The sequence below is a fragment of the Eumetopias jubatus genome, unplaced genomic scaffold (assembly GCF_037043125.1).
Source record: "Eumetopias jubatus isolate StellerSeaLion01/CBP00866 unplaced genomic scaffold, mEumJub1_p1.0 scaffold_9, whole genome shotgun sequence".
In the NCBI taxonomy this organism is placed as follows: Eukaryota; Metazoa; Chordata; class Mammalia; order Carnivora; family Otariidae; genus Eumetopias; species Eumetopias jubatus.
In genome coordinates, this window is record NW_028274815.1 from 114,973,926 (window position 1) to 114,994,052 (window position 20,127).

The 20,127-nt window shown below is 50.4% G+C and overlaps 1 protein-coding gene across 3 annotated transcripts in view; it reads left to right on the forward strand.

The window, feature by feature from the left end:
- DNMT3B (DNA methyltransferase 3 beta) overlaps positions 1-20,127 on the forward strand; it is a 40,636-nt gene that overhangs the window by 13,004 nt on the left and 7,505 nt on the right. For all 3 annotated transcript variants that reach the window (XM_028118838.2, XM_028118836.2, XM_028118837.2), the window contains exons 2-18: positions 2,902-3,064; positions 4,009-4,070; positions 6,030-6,137; positions 7,300-7,425; positions 8,090-8,299; positions 9,179-9,337; positions 11,467-11,574; positions 12,484-12,628; positions 14,308-14,433; positions 14,597-14,641; positions 16,038-16,117; positions 16,429-16,541; positions 16,993-17,176; positions 17,793-17,877; positions 18,892-19,037; positions 19,509-19,599; positions 19,885-20,033. In XM_028118838.2, coding sequence (XP_027974639.1) covers positions 2,908-3,064; positions 4,009-4,070; positions 6,030-6,137; positions 7,300-7,425; positions 8,090-8,299; positions 9,179-9,337; positions 11,467-11,574; positions 12,484-12,628; positions 14,308-14,433; positions 14,597-14,641; positions 16,038-16,117; positions 16,429-16,541; positions 16,993-17,176; positions 17,793-17,877; positions 18,892-19,037; positions 19,509-19,599; positions 19,885-20,033 — 2,094 coding nt within the window. In that variant the 5' untranslated portion in view covers positions 2,902-2,907. The remainder of the gene's footprint in view (positions 1-2,901; positions 3,065-4,008; positions 4,071-6,029; positions 6,138-7,299; positions 7,426-8,089; positions 8,300-9,178; positions 9,338-11,466; positions 11,575-12,483; positions 12,629-14,307; positions 14,434-14,596; positions 14,642-16,037; positions 16,118-16,428; positions 16,542-16,992; positions 17,177-17,792; positions 17,878-18,891; positions 19,038-19,508; positions 19,600-19,884; positions 20,034-20,127) is intronic.

A 20,127-nucleotide genomic window follows, 5' to 3' on the forward strand; every position in this document is an offset into this window, starting at 1 on the left:
CAGATGCTTAATGACTGAGCCACCCAGGCGCCCTTGTACCACATTTAAAGATTAAATGAATTAATACAGGTAAAGCACAGAAGTGTTGCATATATAGTAGTAAACACTGAAATAATTACTGTATCATTAGGCGAGAGGATTTGTTTACCTATGTGAGGAGGGCCAGATGATGCTTTTTGGAGCAGAAGTGTATTGAGAGAAGGCTTCCTGACTTTACCCATGTGAATTTGAAGTCTGAGTAACCAGCAGGTATGTGGTAGGGATGGGGAGGGCTTCCAGGTGGAGGGGGGCGGCAGCAGCACATGCCTGGAGGCGGGCCTTAGAATGTAGTCAGGGTAGGGAGAGGAACTGCACTGGGTATCTTTCAGTGGGCATGGGTTCTAGATGCTGATGTGTGTTGTGGCAGTAAGGAGGCAAGGGAAGTTACTGTCCATGCAAACCTAGGACGATGAAGACTACAGAGAAGGAGTTTTGTATGAAATCACATCGAATTATGCAATCGAAAGGGGGTATTTTTGCTGCCCATGTCGCCAAGGACACTTAGAGTTGGTTGGTTTCCTTGCCTGAACCTTCCCCCAGTGCCCATGGGTCTAGTTCCTAGAGGTAGATTTTTTCCTGAATGTCCACATCTGACTTTGGGAAGGTGCACTGCCCCCGTGTCTGTCTGGTGGCCTGGCGGTCAGGTTGGCACTGCTGAGGCCCTAGGGGAAGGCCTGAGGTAGTTAATCATTGTCCACTCTGGGCTGCTGGCTCCACCTGGGCCTGTTTAGAAGGGAGGCTCCTGACTGACACAGTTAAGGGCTGTCTGAGGGAATCCTGGGCCCTGGACGAGTGGGAAGTAATCGCCCTCAGTTTCAGCCTCTGACCTGCTTGCTACCAGCTCCTGCGTAGAAGCCCTGGCTGCCCGTTCCTCCCCTAAGCTTCTGTGGACCCTTGGTCTCTGGCACCCGTGACCCAGTCTCCCACCCTGTGTTAGGCCACCCAGGTTACTTAGTTCACTGGTTTGGCCCTGGGGCAAGACACTGGGAATTAATTATTACTTTGAACCACACTCCAGCAGTTTTCCCTGGGATTTTGGCTGCTTGGCCTCACGGGATCTGGCCATAGGTCAGCCAGCCTTTTCTTCCGGGTCAGGGCTTGGCAGTGAAAGAGGCTGAGAAGCAGCTGATGGGGCTAGGGCCAGTATTCCTCTTTTCCCCTGGGGCTGGTGAGCTTCCTTAACATGTATTGAGAGAAAACAGACCAGGAAATGTGAGCCTGCACATCCTGGGCCACGTGGGGTAAATGCCACATATGCTGTGGATAAGTATACATTTAGAACTAGAACAGTGCTGTTTTAACATGCATATAATCACCCAGGGATCTTTTGAAAATGTTGGTCTTGACTTAGTAGGTCTAGGGCCATGCCTGAGATTTTGTAGCTCTTAGCCATCTCCCAGGTGATTCCAGAGTCCCTGGTCCCTGGGTCCTATGGGAAATGTAGCAGAGGTCTAGCAGCCAACACCCAGGCCTGGCGGAGGGACAGGTCATGTCCCATATCCACCTGGGGGCGCTGCAGTGCAATTCAGACAGCCCCACATCGCCTCCTGGTGGACGTGGTGCCACATCCCCGGCAGCCTGCAACTCTATAGCCTTGACTGATGCTTCTAGAAGGTACCCTGGGAGGCTAGTGTGGGTCATCTGGTACCATGTGGTGAGTCCCCAAGATGGGGCATAGGGCTGGGAGTGCTCAGTGCTGATAAGCGGACCTTGGCTGGGAAAGCTTCTTCCAAGAAAGAGTCCAGAACAATAGGGTGTGGTGCCAAATAGCTCTGGAGCAGTTTGGGGAAAACCAAGGGATGGGAGTCTGGGGGCCTCACCCTGTACCTAGGCTCCATTTTTACCTTGGCCTCACCTCTTCGATGTGATTTTTGACCTTGGAGACTAACCCAGTCTGTGTGTCAGTTTTCCTGTTCTATAAAATGGGTCCATCACATTATTAGGAGGAATAAAGGAGAGAAAGGTGCAGGTTCTAGCAGCTAACATACGTTGCAGGCCAGGTCGAGGTCACAGAGCCCTTGAACCCATCAGTGAAGACCTTGCCTGAGCTGGTGGTCTTAGCTGAATAGCCTGGTGATGATGCAGTTACCAGGAGGGGCAGCAGTGGAGAGACAAAGGCCCAGAGGTGGGGCAAGGCTGGAGCAGATGGGGAGCATGCCCCTTGTTAACTGCCCCAGTCCTTTGCCTGTGCTCCTCCATCCTTTCCCTTCTTGGGAACTTGGGACTCTGAGCCCCAGCTGGTGAGGGAGGAGGGGAGTGAGCGACAGGCCAGCAGACCAATGGGCCCCTGAGGTTGGGGTGGGGCGGGGCTTGTGCTGCCATGGAGAGGAGAGAAGCTGTTCTGTGGGGGAGGAGGGGGCGGGTGGGAAGAGGACCTGGAGATTGAGGGGAAGGGAGAGAGCAAACAAAGGGGTCAGGAGGGAAAATAATGCACTGGCTTCCTGAGGCCCTGCGGAGGCTGGGCAGGGAGAGGGGGCCAGGGGCAGAGGGGACCAAGGCTGGCGGCAGGCAGGCCGGGGCAGGCGGGTCCTAAATGGCATTGTTTGAAGTGGCCGGCTAATTGCACAGAACAGCCTAAGCCTCAGACCACAGCCCAGCCCCCTCCTCTGTCCTGGGTGCTGGTATCTGAGCCTTCGGGCCGCCTGGCCACATGGAACCAAGTCCTGAGCCTCCGAGTTTGGTGAGGGGGGCAGGCTATGGGGGGCAGCCTGGGTGGGGTCCTTGGGCAGGAGTATCACCCGGAGAATGTCAAGGGGCCTCTGTTGGCCTGAGGACATAGAGCCATTGGCGGGAGGTTTGGGGTGTGCTGCCCCCTTGTGCCCTTGCTTCCCTGCTACCCTACCCATTCTGGCCCTCCTGCAGGAAACAATGAAGGGAGACACCAGACAGCTCAACAGAGAGGAGGACGCCAGCGGGAGGGAAGACTCCATCATCACTAATGGGGGCTGCAGCGACCAGTCTTCTGACTCCAAGGATGCGCCCTCACCCCCTATCCTGGAGGCTATCAGCACCCCGGAGATCAGAGGTGGCCGGGCCATGGGGAGGAGGGGTGGGACAGGCACTGCAGACAGCAGCAGCTGGGACATGAGCCTCGGAGCAGGCTCCAGGCAGGTTGTGGGGAGAGGGTCTGGTCTCTGACAGGCTCTGCCATCCCTCTCGGGGAAGGGAGGTGGACGTAGGCAGAGCCCAGCCCATTTATCATCCCTGCCCACGGGCCCTTGCTCCCCCTACTGCCCCCACCTCAGCTGGGATTCTGAGGAGTTAACCCCAAGGTGATGACACCTGTCCTTTTCCAGCCATGATGGGGGGTGGTTGCAGCATAGGCTGGGGTCTTTGGCCCTTTTGCAGTGGGACCCCTCTCCCCTTGTAGCTGGGATTGTGATTATGTGGGAAGAAGACACTCAAGTGGGGAGGGTCTGAGGCCTGCTTCCTTTCCCATCCTTCCCTTCCCCACCCCTCTCCTGCACAGTTCTGGATCATATCACCTGTGGTCCTCCCCACTGAGATTTTCTGACCCAGCTGATTTGGAAAACCCTGTATTGTCCCACCCTGCTGTTGAAATCCCCTCGAGCTGTGCTGTCGAATAGAACTTTCCGTGAGGATGAAAGTGTTCTGTTTTCTGCATTGTTCACTATAATAGCCACTAACCACATGTGAGCACTTGAAATGTGGCTGATCCGGCAGGCACTGGATTGTTCATTAGTTGTAGTTTGGTGGCCACAATTCTGAAAGGAATTTGATGCCTTCCCTCGTGAATATCTTCAGTATTGTTTTTGATTCTGTTATGTGCCTTATGAATACATTGACAGGACCACAGATCCTGAGGGGCTAGGAGTTAAACCCTGAGGATGCCAGTGGGTTTAGAGAGAGGAGACGCCAGGGACAGCAGGTCAGCAAAGGACGACACGGCTGCTCCACAGCCCGGAGGGCTGCCCCTTCCTCCAAACAGACTCTGGTTCTTTATTCCAGTCCGTAGATCAAGCTCACGGCTGTCCAAGAGGGAGGTCTCCAGTCTGCTAAGTTATACTCAGGTATGTGCTCTACTGTCCTTTTTTCAGGGTTCCAGGGGAATTCCTTTGAGCTTTCATTAAATGGGGAATTTGAGGCCTCCTCTAAACTGGTACCCAATAAATACTTGTTGAATGCTGAATTTCAACACTGCTAAGCACCGAGAGGGCTTCAAACAACCTCATGAATGATGGCATTTTTTGTTTATGTGCCAAGTCTTAAAATCATAAACATTTATTTTACTAAATTACAAAGTTTTTTACTGAATGCCTATTTATTTATTTTAAAGATTTTATTTATTTGACAGAGAGAGACATAGCGAAGAGAGGGAACACAAGCAGGGGGAGTGGGAGAGGGAGAAGCAGGCTTCCTGCGGAGCAGGGAGCCTGATGAGGGGCTCGATCCCAGGATCCTGGGATCATGACCTGAGCTGAAGGCAGACGCTTAACGACTGAGCCACCCAGGCGCCCCACTAAATGCTTATTTAGCATATTTTTTGAAATTGTCTTTTTCTCAGTGGATGATCAATTACATTGATAGATTTCTTTTTTTTTTAAAGTTTTTTTAATTTATTCATAAGAGACAGAGAGAGAGGCAGAGGGAGAAGCAGGCTCCCTGCTCAGCAGGGAGCCCGATGCGGAACTCGATCCCAGGATCCTGGGACCATGACCTGAGCCAAAGGCAGATGCTTAACCATCTGAGCCACCCAGGTGCCCACATTGATAAATTTCTAATGTAGTAAACTGTCCTTTTTATTCCTGGAGTGAGCCCAATTTGGTTGTGGTATGTTTTGAATTGGATTTACTTTAGCATCTGTTCATGAATAAAATGGATGTATGATTTTATTGGAATATATCTGTGTCCAGTTTTGATAATCAGGGTTATGTGGCCTCAAGGAAATTTTTTTCCAAGATGGAAAGAACTTGCCTGGCTTGTTTCAGGGGATTTTAAACAATCATTGCAAGATCTTTGAATACTTGCTGCAAGGTTTCTACATGATAAGTTTTTTTCCAAGTTACAGTTTTTCATAATTTTTTTATTCCTGACCTCATTTCTGCCTTCTGTGTCCTTATTAATTATAGTAGTTTTTTTTCACTTGGGTTACTCTTTTGGAGAACCAGTGTCCGGCACGGGGCACAAAGTTATGGACAAATGAAAGTTCACATTTTCATAGCTTCTGTTCTGCTGGAGAGCAACCAGTGGGCACCCAGATGGCTAGAGTAAGAGCCGTGTGGATATTTGGGACCGTGTGCTCTGGACAGCCGTTTGAGTTCTGATGGACCATTACCAGCAATGGGAATGGAACCTCCTGACTGAGCATTTCCTCTGAGCCTGGCCTTGGGCGAGGCATGCATCATTCATTCTCATTATCACCCTGTTGTGCTACAAGGGAATTACTGTTAGAGTTTTAAAGAGAGGAATGGACTCACTCAAGGCCACAAGATTGGCAAATGAAAAATCCAGTTCTTAACACAACAGCTGGGCTTGGGGCTGCTCACTAGCGCTCCACTTTATGTGCCCAGTTCTTTGCGTTTTGCTCTGGGGCATGGGACATGTACTAGGGGTTCTACATGACTTGACACAGAATTGGTGCTGTTTCTTCCTGGTAATGGTATCAAGAAGCATCTTTCTTGAACCTTTGATTTCTCCCAGACACTCAGTTGTGCAATATGACCAGCTCTCCCTGCTGGGCATAGCCAAATGAGTCTCCCTGTGGTGTACATACGGGAGTCTTGACGACACATATTGAATTCATACCCTATCTTGGGCTTCTTGATTTCACTGGGATTTTATTTTTCAATCACGTCTTGAATTTGTGATCCCCATTGTAAGCCATTGTGTAAAGTATGTTGAGCAAAATGTGGTAGTTGAAAATATTTTGAGGTCACTTGGGCCAAAATGATTGAATCTGGATTCCTAAACCATTTTGATTATGTGACCTTTTAATGACCTTTACCGTTTCTAATGCTTCATTTATAAAGGATCTGACGGGTGATGGAGATGGTGAGGGGGAAGATGGAGACGGCTCTGACACCCCAGTGATGCCCAAACTCTTCCGTGAAACCAGGACTCGGTCTGAAAGCCCAGCTGTAAGTCCCCCGCCCCTCAGCCAGGGCCCTTTCAACCACACGTAGGCCTGAATGAAAAAAACTTGTCTTGGATCTTCCTTTCTCCTTGGAGCTTTGGAGAGCGAGGTGAACAAATGTTTTGAAATTGGAAAATGACAGCAAGGTTCGTGAACTATCGTTGTGAAGGCTTGCTTTCATGTGGCAGGTTTTCAGCTCCTTGGACATTCCTGGCTTTTAAGTGCCCAAGAGTGGATAGTTTGTAGGTGGATGGCTCAACTGTCAGTTACCTTTGGGAGTCACTTCTGTGACTTACAGGGTGAGGTCTAGAAATAGGAAGGCAGTCTTCGCTAGTGGTCACCCAGCCTGTTAGAGAGCAGGTGAACACTTGATGGCCATTGCGGGGCTAGCTTATAATCTCACCCAGCATATGATGTATATCATGCCCTTCTTACAGATGAGAGAAGATTTCCAGTAACTTACCCAAGGTTAAATAGTAATTCCTTTTAAAATCTTTTTAATTTTTTTTAAGATTGATTGATTTATTTTAGAGAACGAGCAAACGGGGAGGGGCAGAGGGAGAGAGAATCCTGAAGCAGACTCCCTGTTGAGTGGAAAGCCCGATACGGGGCTTGATCCCAGGACCCTGAGATCATGACCTGAGCCGAAAAATCCAGTTGGCTGCTCAACCGACTAGACCATCCAGGTGCTCCATAAACAGTCATTCTTGTGTGTAGGATTTGAATACAGATGTGCAACACCCAAATTCAAGCCATTTTGTGAAAGGAGCCTAAGGGCTTCTCATCCGTCTTGATGATCGAGTGCCTTCCTAAAGAAGGCAACAATTATTCCATTGCTGTGGTGGGGGGGCGGTAAATGTTTGGTTTGGATTTTAGTTTTCCATTCAATCTGCAGGTGCCAGCCGCCTTGGCCAGGCAGCGTGGGATCTGCCATGGACTCTTGGCAGGCCTGCCGACACCCTACCCCCTTCTCCCACTAACTGGGGAGTTTCGGGGCGGGGGGGGGGCGGTCCACGTGACCCATCCAGAGTTCTTCCCTGACTTAACCACCTTGTTCACTTTCACTGATGTGAGGCGACCTCTCAAGACCAGTTCTCTTGGCCCCCTGTCCGGAACGCCATGCCTGTAGTCACCAAGGCCTCGTGCTTATCCTCTCTTGCTTCCAGGTCCGAACCCGAAATAACACCAGTGCCTCCAGCCGGGAGAGACCCAGGTCCTCCCCGCGTTCCACCCGAGGCCGGCAGGGCCGCAATCCCGTGGATGAGTCCCCCGTGGAGTTCTCAGCTACCAGGGTTGGTTCCCCGGATACCCCCAGTCTCTTTAAGTGGAAGATCGGCCTCTCTCACCGTGCCACCCGAAGTGGCTGGTGTGCAACCTCCATCCGGTCTTCACTCTTAGCACCTTTTCAGGGGCTTCCCTTACCTCTCTCTCCTGGTTGCCGGGTAAGCTTCTTTTAAGCCCGACGACTTTTCTCCTGGCCTGATCCTGGATGGAACTCGGGTGGGAATGTGTGAATTCCCTGCTGACTGGGTTCTTGCTCCTCCTCAGAATGAGTTCAAGTACTACTGACTCTAGAACTGTTTTGTCTCCCTGGTATCTTCTTTGACTGTCTTGAGGCAACCCCAGTGTTTTTCTCTACTCCTGTTGCAAGGCTGGCACACAGTAAGCATTTAAGGAAACCAGCGGCCCTCTCTGAGCTTGGCTCTCAGAGCCTCTCGGCCTCCTTCATTATTCTGCCTTTGTCCTCGATTCTGTCTCTGTTCTGTTGGAAGTTGCTTTTTATCCCACCACTTGAGGGATACTGGTTCCCGGAAAACCGTCCTTGGTGGTCTCTGTTCTCTTCAACTTCACGTCTTCACTGTTTCTGCTTGCTTGGGAAGCAACTGGGGGTTCCACTGGTCTCTGGTCACCTACCTGGTTTGCTGTCGCCCCAGTTCCATGTCCTTCTGTCCACAGTCCCTCAGGCGGCGGACAGTATCCTTGGCAGGCACGCCGTGGCCGTCCCCAGCCAGCCCCTACCTCACCATTGACCTCACGGATGACGATGTGGTGCCTCAGAGCAGCAGTACCCCCTACACCCGCTTGGCCCAGGACAGCCAGCAGGACGGCCTCGAGTCCCCACAGGTGGACGCAGAGGGTAGAGATGCCGACAGCGCCGAGTATCAGGTACCCTAAGAACAGCCTAGATAATAGGGAAGAACAGACGCTTACCCAGCGGGGGCTATTCCTACCTTTTTGTGGGGGCCACTTCTGTTGTAATATTTGAATTTCTTTAGCATATAGATTTTCCATATGCAACGTGTCCCTCCTTTATCCTGCTTCTCTGCCAGACATAATTCAAACACCTGATTAATGAATTTACAAATGTCAAGTGTTTGTACCTCCAAATATATGTACCTCGTTTGTATATGTAATACGAGGCGTGATTCTGTTCATCATATTTTATGTACAGTTGTAGACTAGTTAACTTTATTTGTTAGGAGCTGGAGTTGCCTCTCGCTCACATCTTTAATCCACTGTATTATGTGATCCATCTTGTGTGTCATTCACGACTAGCCAGTCGGGCTTGCTTCACTCCAGCACTGCTGTGTACATACGTATGTGTGTCTAATTCTGTTGCATAGAAATCTTTTTTTCTGTGTATATCAGACTGTACATCTATTTGAATAACTTGTTTTTTCATGGGCACTTATATTTTATGGTAAGCTTTTTGAGGCCCATGGTGGGAAAACCCAGGGGATTGTCATGATGTAACTCTGATCTTATTTCCTGTGAGTTTTCAGTTGACATCTTTCATTCCCAGATAGAGGTTAAAGGTTACAGGTGAAATTTTACAAATCTAATAAATCCCATGTTCCTATCAAAAAACCAAACTGACCCCTTATATCCAAGGGGTTCTTACTCACATTTCTTATTTTTTTAAAGTAATGCCCTAAGTTGTACCCTGGGGCAATGGCCCTTGGGGTTAGTGGGGTGGGCAGGATTTTTCCTTGGCCTAGGTGATCTGTCTCATTGGGATTCCTTCATGTGTTTCTTTTTTTCCAGGATGGGAAGGAGTTTGGGATAGGAGACCTTGTGTGGGGAAAGATCAAGGGCTTCTCCTGGTGGCCTGCCATGGTGGTGTCATGGAAGGCCACCTCCAAGCGCCAGGCCATGTCCGGCATGCGGTGGGTCCAGTGGTTTGGTGACGGCAAGTTCTCTGAGGTGAGTCCAGGGCTAGGCAGGTTCTCATGGGCCACAGACCCATTTCCTGTGTTTTCTTCACTTCCTTTTATACTTGACTTTTTAATATGAGTGGCCTGTGACTGCTTTCTCCAAATGGGTGAGGCTCTTTGACTCCTTGTGCCTAGGAAGGACAAAAATTTGTTAACTGGCTTAAACAGATATATAGGGTCTCACAGGCCCAGAGCTCGATCTGTCTAGTCTTATAGGAGACAAAGAGCTGGAAAGTCCTCTGAAGCCATTTGTGGGCACTTGTGCTCTGTTGGTTTTTATTTCTCGGGGTAGAGTCACCAGGATGGATTCCTGGGCAGACACCCTCAAAGATTTTCCTTGGAGAAGCCAGGAAGAGACGGGAAGGGTGGTCTCTGCCTCTGAGAGGTGTGGGGAGGGGCACGGGAGGAGAGGTGGGCCGAGGGCCACCGCAGAGTGCTCATTTCAGGGTTTGTTGGTTATTGGTGTTAACCTTATTTTTAAAGATTTATTTATTTGAGACAGAGGGTAGGGGGGGAAACAGAAGCTGAGTGCAGAGTGGCACACAGGGCTTGATCTCATGACCCTGCGATCGTGACCTGAGCTGAAATTAGGAAGTCAGATGCTTAACAGACTACGCCACCCAGGTGTCCCAATCTTTATGGTTTGTTTTTTTTTTTTTTAAATGTTAACCATTTTTAGTTCCTTCTTGGTGAGAGTCTGGGGTAAGAGCTCTGTTTGTTGGGCATGAATCCTGCAGTTCTGATTCTTAAACCCTGTCAAAGTCACATTCTGAGATCTTCTCGGGTTGTGATGAGAACAGTGCAGGCAGTTCTTTGCCTGTGATGGTCTCTTTTCGAAATGTTAGTCCAACCTTCACATCCAGAGGTTCGATGAGGAACAAGAGCAAGCTGGGTTGGGATGGAGGCAGATGTGGGAATGGAGGACGATTCAGTACATCTGTGGGATTTGGCCTCAAATTGAGGTTTCTTTTTTTCCCCCCATGATTTGGGATTTGCTGTAAACACACTGAACTTCCCAGAGGGCAAGATAAATAGGACCTGGATTCTTCCCTGGTAGGTAGAATGCATGTAGAAACTCTCTCTTTGGCCAGCAGAGGGAGCAGGATGACAAATGTGGTGCCAAATGTGGGCCTTTGCTCTCCCTGAAGCATCTAACTGCAGGGATACGGGCCATGAGTTCTGTGAAATGAAGAAACATGGATTGTTTGTAATTACTTTGGCCCAATGAGACCTATAATGAGCTTTGCAAGACTGGGTCTGATGCTAATAAGATGAAGTGTGGGGCTGTTAGCATAGTAGTAAGGGAATGCAACACAGATCCTTGTGCTTGGGCTACATACAGCGTGAGAGCAGTTAGTGCTGGGATCAGCACCTGCATTTCTGTGTACAGTCACACTGATCCCCAGTTTCGTACAAATGGTGGCAACAGCCCCTCGTGGGAGGTCAAGATGAAAGGTGTAAAACGGAGGTTGGCATGAGAATGAGCATGCACCGTGTAGGGAAGGAGACGTCCCATGGTTCTCTGGGCTGATCAGAATCCCCGAACACCAGTTTCATCTCATCCCACCGGCAGCCTGATTTGTTCGTGCACGGCCAGGGGACTTAGGTGTGAGACTTGTGGACTATAGGTATTTAGCCCCAATGTAAGGCACATAGCAACAAATCACACTTACTCTGTGCCAAGCACTGTTCTCTAAACCTGTACATTAAATTAATTCTGTTAATAAAAGGCTATATCACAGCTGTTTGTCACGCTCGTGAATGAGGGAAGAACATGTGCAAAAGCACCAATGTTGGAGCATGCACTGTGAACGTCAAGACAGAGATGGGGCCCCACACCAAGGACAATGTGGGTCCGTTGTATTTAGAATTTACACAATTACAGGGTGCATCTGGCTGTATCCATTTGGAGCATCCTACTTTCTCCCATTTGGAGTGTTGTGTTCACCATGCTTCTGTCGATAGGGTGTGTCAGAGGCTGTGCTCCTGTTTGTTTTCTACTTTTCTCTTCCCTTCTTTTTAGTCTGTAGCTTGATCCCCAGGAATAAGCTTGGGAGAGACACAGGACACGTCACACACCAGCTGTAAATGGATGTTGATGATGGCTTTCTCTTCCAGGTGTCTGCAGATAAGCTAGTGGCCCTGGGGCTGTTCAGCCAGCACTTTAACCTGGCGACCTTCAATAAGCTGGTCTCTTACAGGAAGGCCATGTACCATGCGTTGGAGGTAACATGGTAGTGGGTGGTGAGGGCCCGGCCTCAAACAGAGCTAAAGCAAGAGACTTCTAGGAGGCCCAGCTCAGGCCACATGGTGCCCAATAGCATGGAGGGGCAGAGCCACCAGGCAGGAAGTGTATGCAAACATGACAGTAGCCCATTGACTAGGAAGGAAAAGGAGGGATTTGAGATTGCCCATGAGTTCCCAGGACTACCCCCAGCTTCTATGCCTACCGACAGAGGGAAGAGGAGCCCTCGGGGGGCAGGAGACAATATTCATATCTGTGAATAAGTTTTTGCAGAGCCTCAAAGCCTCTTTCCTTTGAGTGGTGTGGTTTGAGGTCTAGACTGGAGAGCACCTGAGGCCAGCTGCCTCCTCTCCTTGTCTGTGGGGGATCCATCAGGCTCAGTCACTCCTTCTACTTTGATTTAGAAATAAAATGTTTTGTGGCCTTGGTCCAGCATTTATGAGCCAGGCTTTGTGCTTAATTAGACATGTAAAACTTCCTGGTGCCTTTGTAATAGGACTTAATACTTCCCCACTTCATTAGGGAAATAAAACAAGAAATCTGAAGCTTCTCAGACGCAGTGAGACATGCTGGCTGATGCTTCTCCTATATCTAAAAGTGACAGAGCTGATCCTCTGCCCTTTGAGAGGGAGTTGAGCACTCAGGCCCCTACAGGGGAGAGATCATATTTGGTATCTGCATGGAGAGACTTAATTTCCCCCTCCATGGCCTCCTGCCTGTCTCCCTACACAGGCCCCTCCTCCCTGTCACATACCACTGCTCTGGACAGCTGCTGGGCTATGAAAGGGACCAGTGTGAAAAGGAATGCAGGCCCCAGCAGGGGGAGTCCCTGGGTGTGGCCTCGCTAGCACCTACCCCTCCTGTTGATCATAGCCTCTTTTTCTCCACAGAAAGCCAGGGTGCGGGCTGGAAAAACCTTCCCCAGCAGTCCTGGAGACTCGTTGGAGGACCAGCTGAAGCCCATGTTAGAGTGGGCCCATGGGGGCTTTAAGCCCACTGGGATTGAGGGCCTCAAACCAAACAACAAACAACCAGGTGGGACTGGGTCCCTGGGCAGCACCCACCATCCACTGCTGCTGGGGACCCTCTTGGGAGATGCAGTCACCCCATGCTGCCACCTACCCTACCCTGGCTTCCAGCAAGCTGCCAGGCCTGGAGCTCTGTCACCCTGTGAAACCCCAGGGAAGCTGGAAAAGCAAACAGTCCAGCCTTTTCCAGATTCCCTAGTCACTTTTCCTGCTGAAGGTCAAGTACAAGTAATTGGAATTGAATCTGTTGTGAAAACTTGAGTAAAGAGAAAGCCAGATGGAATCTTCACTGGTGCCCTTTTTTTAAAGGAAAAAATAATTAAGCTATGCTCACTGGAGAAAACCTGGAAAGTGTTACCCCCTGCACCCCCCCAACCCCATAAGCCACCTCCATTCAGAAAGACGCATCTCCCATCCTAAGGGTTTGACCAATACCATAATTCCTCTAAGATAAGTGTTGTTTCACATTGTCACTCAGGAAATCCCAGATGCCTGAAATCCAGGATTTGTCTTAAGAATCCATACATTTAACATAGTATTTTCTGTTTTTGTTTTGTTTCCCTCCCCCCACAAATAAGTGGTTAATAAGTCGAAGGTGCGTCGTGCAGGCAGTGGGAACTTAGAATCAAGGAAATACGGTATTCCCTTCCCATATTTTGACTATGCACTATTTTCTTTGCACTTTCTTTCCATTTCTTGCATATACAGGGGTCACTGGGAAAGAATCCAATCTTGTAAAAAGTCAACCTGAGCCCTCACCCACCCCTTCACTCCCAACCCTCACAACCGCCCTCCAGGTTAACGTTGGGTGTGCACATCCTTCCAATTCTTTCTGTACACTAGTTGGATTCTTGCTTTCCCTTCATTTCTCAATTATAATAGTGTATGCACTGTCAGATGTAATGTTGTCACTAAAGGGTCCTTATTATTTCTAATGGCTGTATAATTTTCTTTAATCATGTTCTTTACAGATGATATTTATAGATTGAATGAAAATATAACAGGAATTTATAGAAACATAAACAATGGCCACATAATATAAATTTTTGCAACACTGGAAAAAGTACAAAAAAAGGGTGAAATCAGTGTAAACCCAGTATTTCCAGCATTTTGCCATTTCTAACTATCTGTATAAAAATAAATGAGAATTTTACATTTTCTTTTAAGCAGCTTTCAAAATCTATTATTTTGATGTGTCATATGATCTCTCAATTTTTATGCTACGTTGTCATTAGAAACATTAGATTTATATTTTTATAGATGTCCCAAGTTCCAAATGAGACAGTTGATTGGCCCCACTGGCGGGTTTTGAGTGTGCATCCAGATTAAATGTAAAATGCAGTCACTCAGTTACACAAATAGCATCTCAAGTGTGCAGTCACTGCATGTGGCTATTAGCTCTTAAGCCGGGCATCCGATGCCAAGCTTTGTCTAATTTTCCTTGTGCTGGGTCTATGAGGATGAGTTCTCTTGCACCCATTGCTGTTTAGACCCCAATAAATACATAGTGAGGGATTTTGAATTCTGTCCTCGTCTGAGTTACCCACAGATGGGCTGTAGGACACCCAGTGTGGACCCATGTCATGGCCCAGATGCAGGTGGGCACCCGGGCATTGCATGGTTCTGTCCCAGGCCCCTGTTCTCCCCATATCTTGGCCCTGGCTGCCATCTCCTTACCTTTCACAGAGAACAAGACCCGAAGACGCACAGCTGATGACTCGGCCGCCTCGGACTACTGCCCCCCACCCAAGCGCCTAAAGACCAACTGCTGTAACAATGGCAAAGACCGAGGCGAGGAGGACCAGAGTCGAGGTGATCATGGGCCAGTGAGGAGGCTGGGGGAGCGATCTCACCCGTGGTCAGCTTGGGACTGTCAGGGGTGGATGGCAGGAAGGGCCATTCAGCAAGGGACTGTCAGAGCTGATTGAGGAAGAGGCTCCCTGACTCCGCGTCACACTTGCTCTTTTCTCAACAGAACAAATGGCTTTGGATGTTTGCAACAACAAGAGTAACCTGGAAGGTAATGTGCTTTTCCCTTGTCTCCCCTTCCGTGCTCTGGGCAGTGCTCAAGGCCGACCTCAGCCTGCTTGCCTGCCCTGCTGGAGTCTGACCCAGAGCTCTTGTGCCTTGGCCTCGGGTTGCAGTGGGCTCATCTTTGTTGCTACATTTAATAGAATGTGTTGCCTGATTTTCATGGAGGCTGATTCTGCCCCTGTGAGTGAGCAAGGAGGGTGGGGTTGGGGCAGTTTGGCCCAGAGAACCCCAAACCTGAAACCACTATCTGTGGCATCTTGAGCCTTCCCCAGACAAGAACTGGAACAGGCTTTGAGGTGCTAGATGCCAGGTCACTCTCAAGTCAACTCTGGTCTGTTTGTCCTGGCTGGGAATTAGCCAGCCACTGGATTTGAAACTCTGCCCAGAATGTATCTAACGGAATTCAGAATGTGTAAGGATAAATGGATTCTCCCTTGTTTCCTTAGCCTGATGTCCTTTAGTTAACAAGTATTTATTGAGTGGTTATCTCAATGCTGCGTAGGGAAACAGCACAGCTCCTGACCCAGAACACCCTGGGGAAAGCTCAGGTTTGGAGCAGTCCCTGTCAGTCCTGGAAACCTTGACCCATAATCCTCCCATTCCTCAAGACTCAGCACCCATCTGTGTTGCCTGGCTGGGGATGCTTGGTCTCAGGCATTTTTTTTTTAAGATTTATTTATTCATTTTAGACAAGAGCATGCCAGCGAGTGGGGGGGGGGGAGAGGGAATCTCAAGCAGACTCTGCTGAGAGTGGAGCCCAATGCATGGCTCAGTCTCATAACCCAGAGATGACTATGTGACTGAAACGAAGAGTCAGATGCTTAACCCGACTACACCACCCTGGCACCCAGGTCTTAGGCATCTTAATGGCCCTGCCCACATGATAAGTGCTGTGGATCAGTCCCGACTGCTAGTGTGAGGGCAAGGCAGGATATCCTAAAAGGAAGGTACCCGTGTTCTGAATAGTATCCATGGCTATGTGTACGGTTGGTGTAGGCAACTCTTAATGAAGACAAAAGCAAATTGGAATCACCATAGATAACCCAAGTTTGTCTTTAAAGAGTCTCAAAGATTTTCATACCAGGCCCAGCCAAGCAAGTCCCTGTGCTGGAGTGGACTTTGCTCCCTGTCCTGCCTCAGGTTTTCCTCCTGGGCCAGGCCTTTGCCTGTTTTTGGGACCTCCTGCTTGGGGGCTCCTGTTCTGGCCTCTCCCCATCTTTGGAATGGGGTTGGCAACTTCGAAGCATTGCTGAAAGGAACAAAGCATGAGGAATCCTTGTGGTTTTGCTAGCCTGGAGTAACTATTCAAAAGCCGCTAGACTCAAGGCTTCAGCCCTGGTGTTGCGACTGTAATTGCTACAGACTGCATCCCTGTCTTACAGATAGCTGTTTGTCCTGTGGTCGGAGAAACCCTGTGTCCTTCCACCCTCTCTTTGAGGGTGGGCTCTGCCAGACGTGCCGGGTAAGTCCTATCGCCGCCCTGGGCTTTCCTGCCCCTTCCCGCTATTCCCCTGTACTTTCCCAGAGAAAAGCACCTACGTGTCACTATAGGGAAGGCTCTAGTGAAGCTGTCCCCTCTGAGGGTTGGCTGCTGCAGCAGCGAGGTCGTTGTCCAGTGGCACGCAGACCCCAGCTGGTTGCCCTGGAAAGGGCGCCAAGCCACCGGTGGGGGACCTGTTTTGTGGCTGCGTCCTAGGGCCTCAGCCAGCGTACAGGCGGGGGCCTGGGGGTCTCTGGTCCCTGATTTCACTGGCGTTTCTGTCTGGCTGCCAGGACCGCTTCCTTGAGCTGTTCTACATGTACGACGACGATGGCTATCAGTCCTACTGCACCGTGTGCTGTGAGGGCCGCGAGCTTCTCCTCTGCAGCAACACCAGCTGCTGCCGGTGAGCGGGGGCCGTGGGCCGTGAGCGGGGCTGGGGGGGCGGCCAGGCCTGCAGCCCTGAGGGAGCCCCGGCAGTGGGCTGGGCCCAGGCCAGGCGTCCACAGGGCTGTGGTCCCTGTGTGCTTGAAGTAGAACTGGGGTGGAGGGATGGGCTTTAAAAAGCTAGGTCCCTAGGGTGGGGAAGGCCCCCTGGAGATGGGCCGATTGTGGGGATGGGCCGGGGAACTTGACTGTGCAGCAGCCCGTGGGGGCTGAGGGTGCATGCATCGGTCTCCACGGAAGAGGTTGGTGCAGCCCAAATCCTGGCACTGTGCCTTCCAGCCCATGGGGAAGAGCAACGGGGGCCCAAGAAGGTTCCAGGCAGCCTGTTGCCATCTCCAGGGGTCCGGTGGGGGGAGACAGGGGAGCTGCCTGCTGACGAGACCATCCTTCTCCCTTGCTGGCGGGCGCAGGTGCTTCTGTGTGGAGTGCCTGGAGGTGCTGGTGGGCACGGGCACCGCGGCAGATGCAAAGCTGCAGGAGCCCTGGAGCTGCTACATGTGCCTCCCGCAGCGCTGTCATGGCGTCCTCCGGCGCCGGAAGGACTGGAACGTGCGCCTGCAGGCCTTCTTCACCAGCGACACGGGGCTCGAATACGTAAGCCACAGGCTTCTTCCCACCCCCCTTCCCCTGCACCACCTACCCCCAGGGCTTCAGGGCTCTGGAGCATTCTGGAAGTCTGTTGGCAAGAGTTAATGGAAAAGATCATTGTACAGATGAGCATCCGAGAGCCTCAGACCTCATCCTCTGTACAGTTGTCAGCCTTCTCCAGTGTTCCTCCTGCCCTCCTTCGTGCCCTCTCACTCTATGGATTTTCACGGGCCTGCTGAAGAAATGGTTACAGAACTAACCAAGCCTTAGCCTTAGTGGAACCGAAGAGGGAAGGGAAACCTGTGACTTACTCTTAAATCATGGTGGGAGTGGATTTTCCTGGGCCCCTGCCTGCATTTGATGGAGGGAGGGGAGGCTCCAGGTCATTCTGGGGTAGGGAACGTGTTTTTGTGTGTGTGTGCATCTGTATCAAAGTCGCATCTGTGTTCACGTCTAGGGTAGAATGGCCATTCCGTGCTAGAGCTCTCCAGGGGATCCCAGCTAGGAAGTTGTAGAGCCCAGGGTTTGTGACTCAGAGGAAGGTCAGCCCTCCTCTCCACCAGAGGCTGAGTCTTTACCCCCTGCACCGTGACTTCCATGACCTCCTTCTTTAACCTGGCAGGAAGCCCCCAAGTTATACCCTGCGATTCCCGCAGCCCGAAGGCGGCCCATTCGAGTCTTATCCCTGTTTGATGGAATTGCAACAGGTGAGTTTGGAGTTCACCTAGGGATGCTCACCTGCTCCAGGTGTCCTGTCATCAGTGCCAAGAAAGACCCCTGGGATGACCTGTTGGTCACTTGTTCTGAGAAAACCACTGGCTCCTTGTTTCTGTCCTTAAACTTCTCTACCATTTCCCCTACCAGGCCTTCTTTTGGGGCCTCTTTAAAGACAGGTGTATCTTAGCTGTGTTGGATTCTTTTATTATGTGCAGATATCTTAGAAAACTTTCCCATTCCATAAGGCTAGATCTGTTGGAGCTGAAGTAGGCAGCTCCTAATACCTCCAATCTTGGTTCCCTCCCATTCCCCTCCCGTTGCTCAGGTATAGAATAAGCATAGTCAACATGCATGCCGCCCCTGGTGGACTTGCCTGATCTAACTCATTTAATTCAAAAAAGTATCCTGTGATGTATTACAAACATCTCTGTATTCCCAGAGAACGAAGCAGTAGAAAGGAGCTGCTACGCACTTTGCATCATTTGTACTTAATGTGTGTATTTCGGTGTCCAGATTCTGAAATCACTGACAGCTTTTAATGACACCCTAGGTCACTACTCGTGCTTTGTTTTCCCCATTCTGTTTGGGTCTTAAAGACCTATTTGTGTTGGCGCAGATCACACCTAGTAGAACTGAGCCCTGGCCATGCCACCAAGCCTTGAGTTTCTCTAAACGTGGTTTTGGTGAAGATTTGTGTCCGTGTGTCTGTGTTTGACTGTGCTAGGTGGTAGGTGCTGGGGCCTTGGCTACGTGCCTCTCCGTTCTGGTAGATCGTGCTGGTGGGCTCTACCAGTTACCCATATATTTTCTTCATGAAGCTCTGCCATCCAGGGAGCCCGGGGTCACCAGCGTTCTGTTTCTGTGCCATCTATGTGGGTTCCCTCGAGGATGACCACGTCCCTGCTGGGTCTGGTCAGAGTTCTGGAGGTGGCTTAGTATCACTGGAGGGAGGGTGCCCTGGGAGGACAACCCTGATGCACTTTCTGTCCCCTGGTCCCCTACAGGGTACTTGGTCCTCAAAGAATTGGGCATCAAAGTGGAGAAGTACGTCGCCTCCGAAGTGTGTGAAGAATCCATCGCTGTTGGAACTGTGAAGCACGAGGGCAACATCAAATATGTGAATGACGTCAGGAACATCACGAAGAGAAATGTGAGGGCAGCCTGCACCTCTTCTGGGCTCTGCCCCACCCCCACTTCCTCCTCCATGCCCTGTGCCCCACACATCCTCACGCCCATGTGGTCCCCTTCCCCGTGCCCAGGGCTATGGTAGAAGAGCGAACCTGGGGTTGCATCAAGCTATAGGAAGAGCCACAAGTTGGCAGATTACTCAGAATGATTTAGATCTTAGGAACCTGGGGCAATGGGTTGTCTTGGGTCAGAAGTGGAGTTGGGAGACTTTACTGACCAAGTGAGAGTCTAGAAGTGAGTTTTTTTTTCTTTAAAGTAGGCCTCACACCCAATATGGGGCTTAAACCCATAACCCTGAGGTCAAGAAGTGTGTGCTTCACCAACGGAGCCAGTCAAGCACCCTTAGAAGTGGGTTTTCTTGATAGGTTACCTGGCACCTAGGCTGTATTCCTCCATCCTCACCCCCACGAAGAGTGACTGTTTTCCCTCACAGATTGAAGAATGGGGCCCCTTCGACTTGGTGATTGGTGGAAGCCCATGCAATGATCTCTCAAATGTGAACCCTGCCAGGAAAGGCCTGTACGGTGAGCATCCCTTCTTTCTGGTGGCCCTAAGAGATCCTCTGTCACCTGAGTGCTCTTGAGGAGGACTGTTTGTTTCTGGCCAACTTTACCGTTGTACGTCCTGTCCCCAGAGATAGTAATACTGGCCTGCTCTTGCTTGTGTCCTTAGTCATTCCAGAGGAGTGCAGGTAGAAGGCCTGCAGGGTGTGGCTGTAGGCAGGCAGTCACTGGGAACCCATTGGTGTCAGTGTGGAGGGTGGGCTGAGGGGTGTGAACCTGGCTCTGCCATCTTCTTGTGTGGCTTAGAGGGTACAGGCCGGCTCTTCTTTGAGTTCTACCACCTGCTGAATTACACGCGCCCCAAGGAGGGGGATGACCGGCCCTTCTTCTGGATGTTTGAGAATGTGGTAGCCATGAAGGTTGGCGACAAGAGGGACATCTCTCGGTTCCTGGAGGTGAGGGCACCTAGGGTCCTAATTGTCAAGACAACATGGGAGGGAAGGCCCTGTTGGCATTGGGAGGTGGTTGGGAGTGATTTCTGAGTTCTTA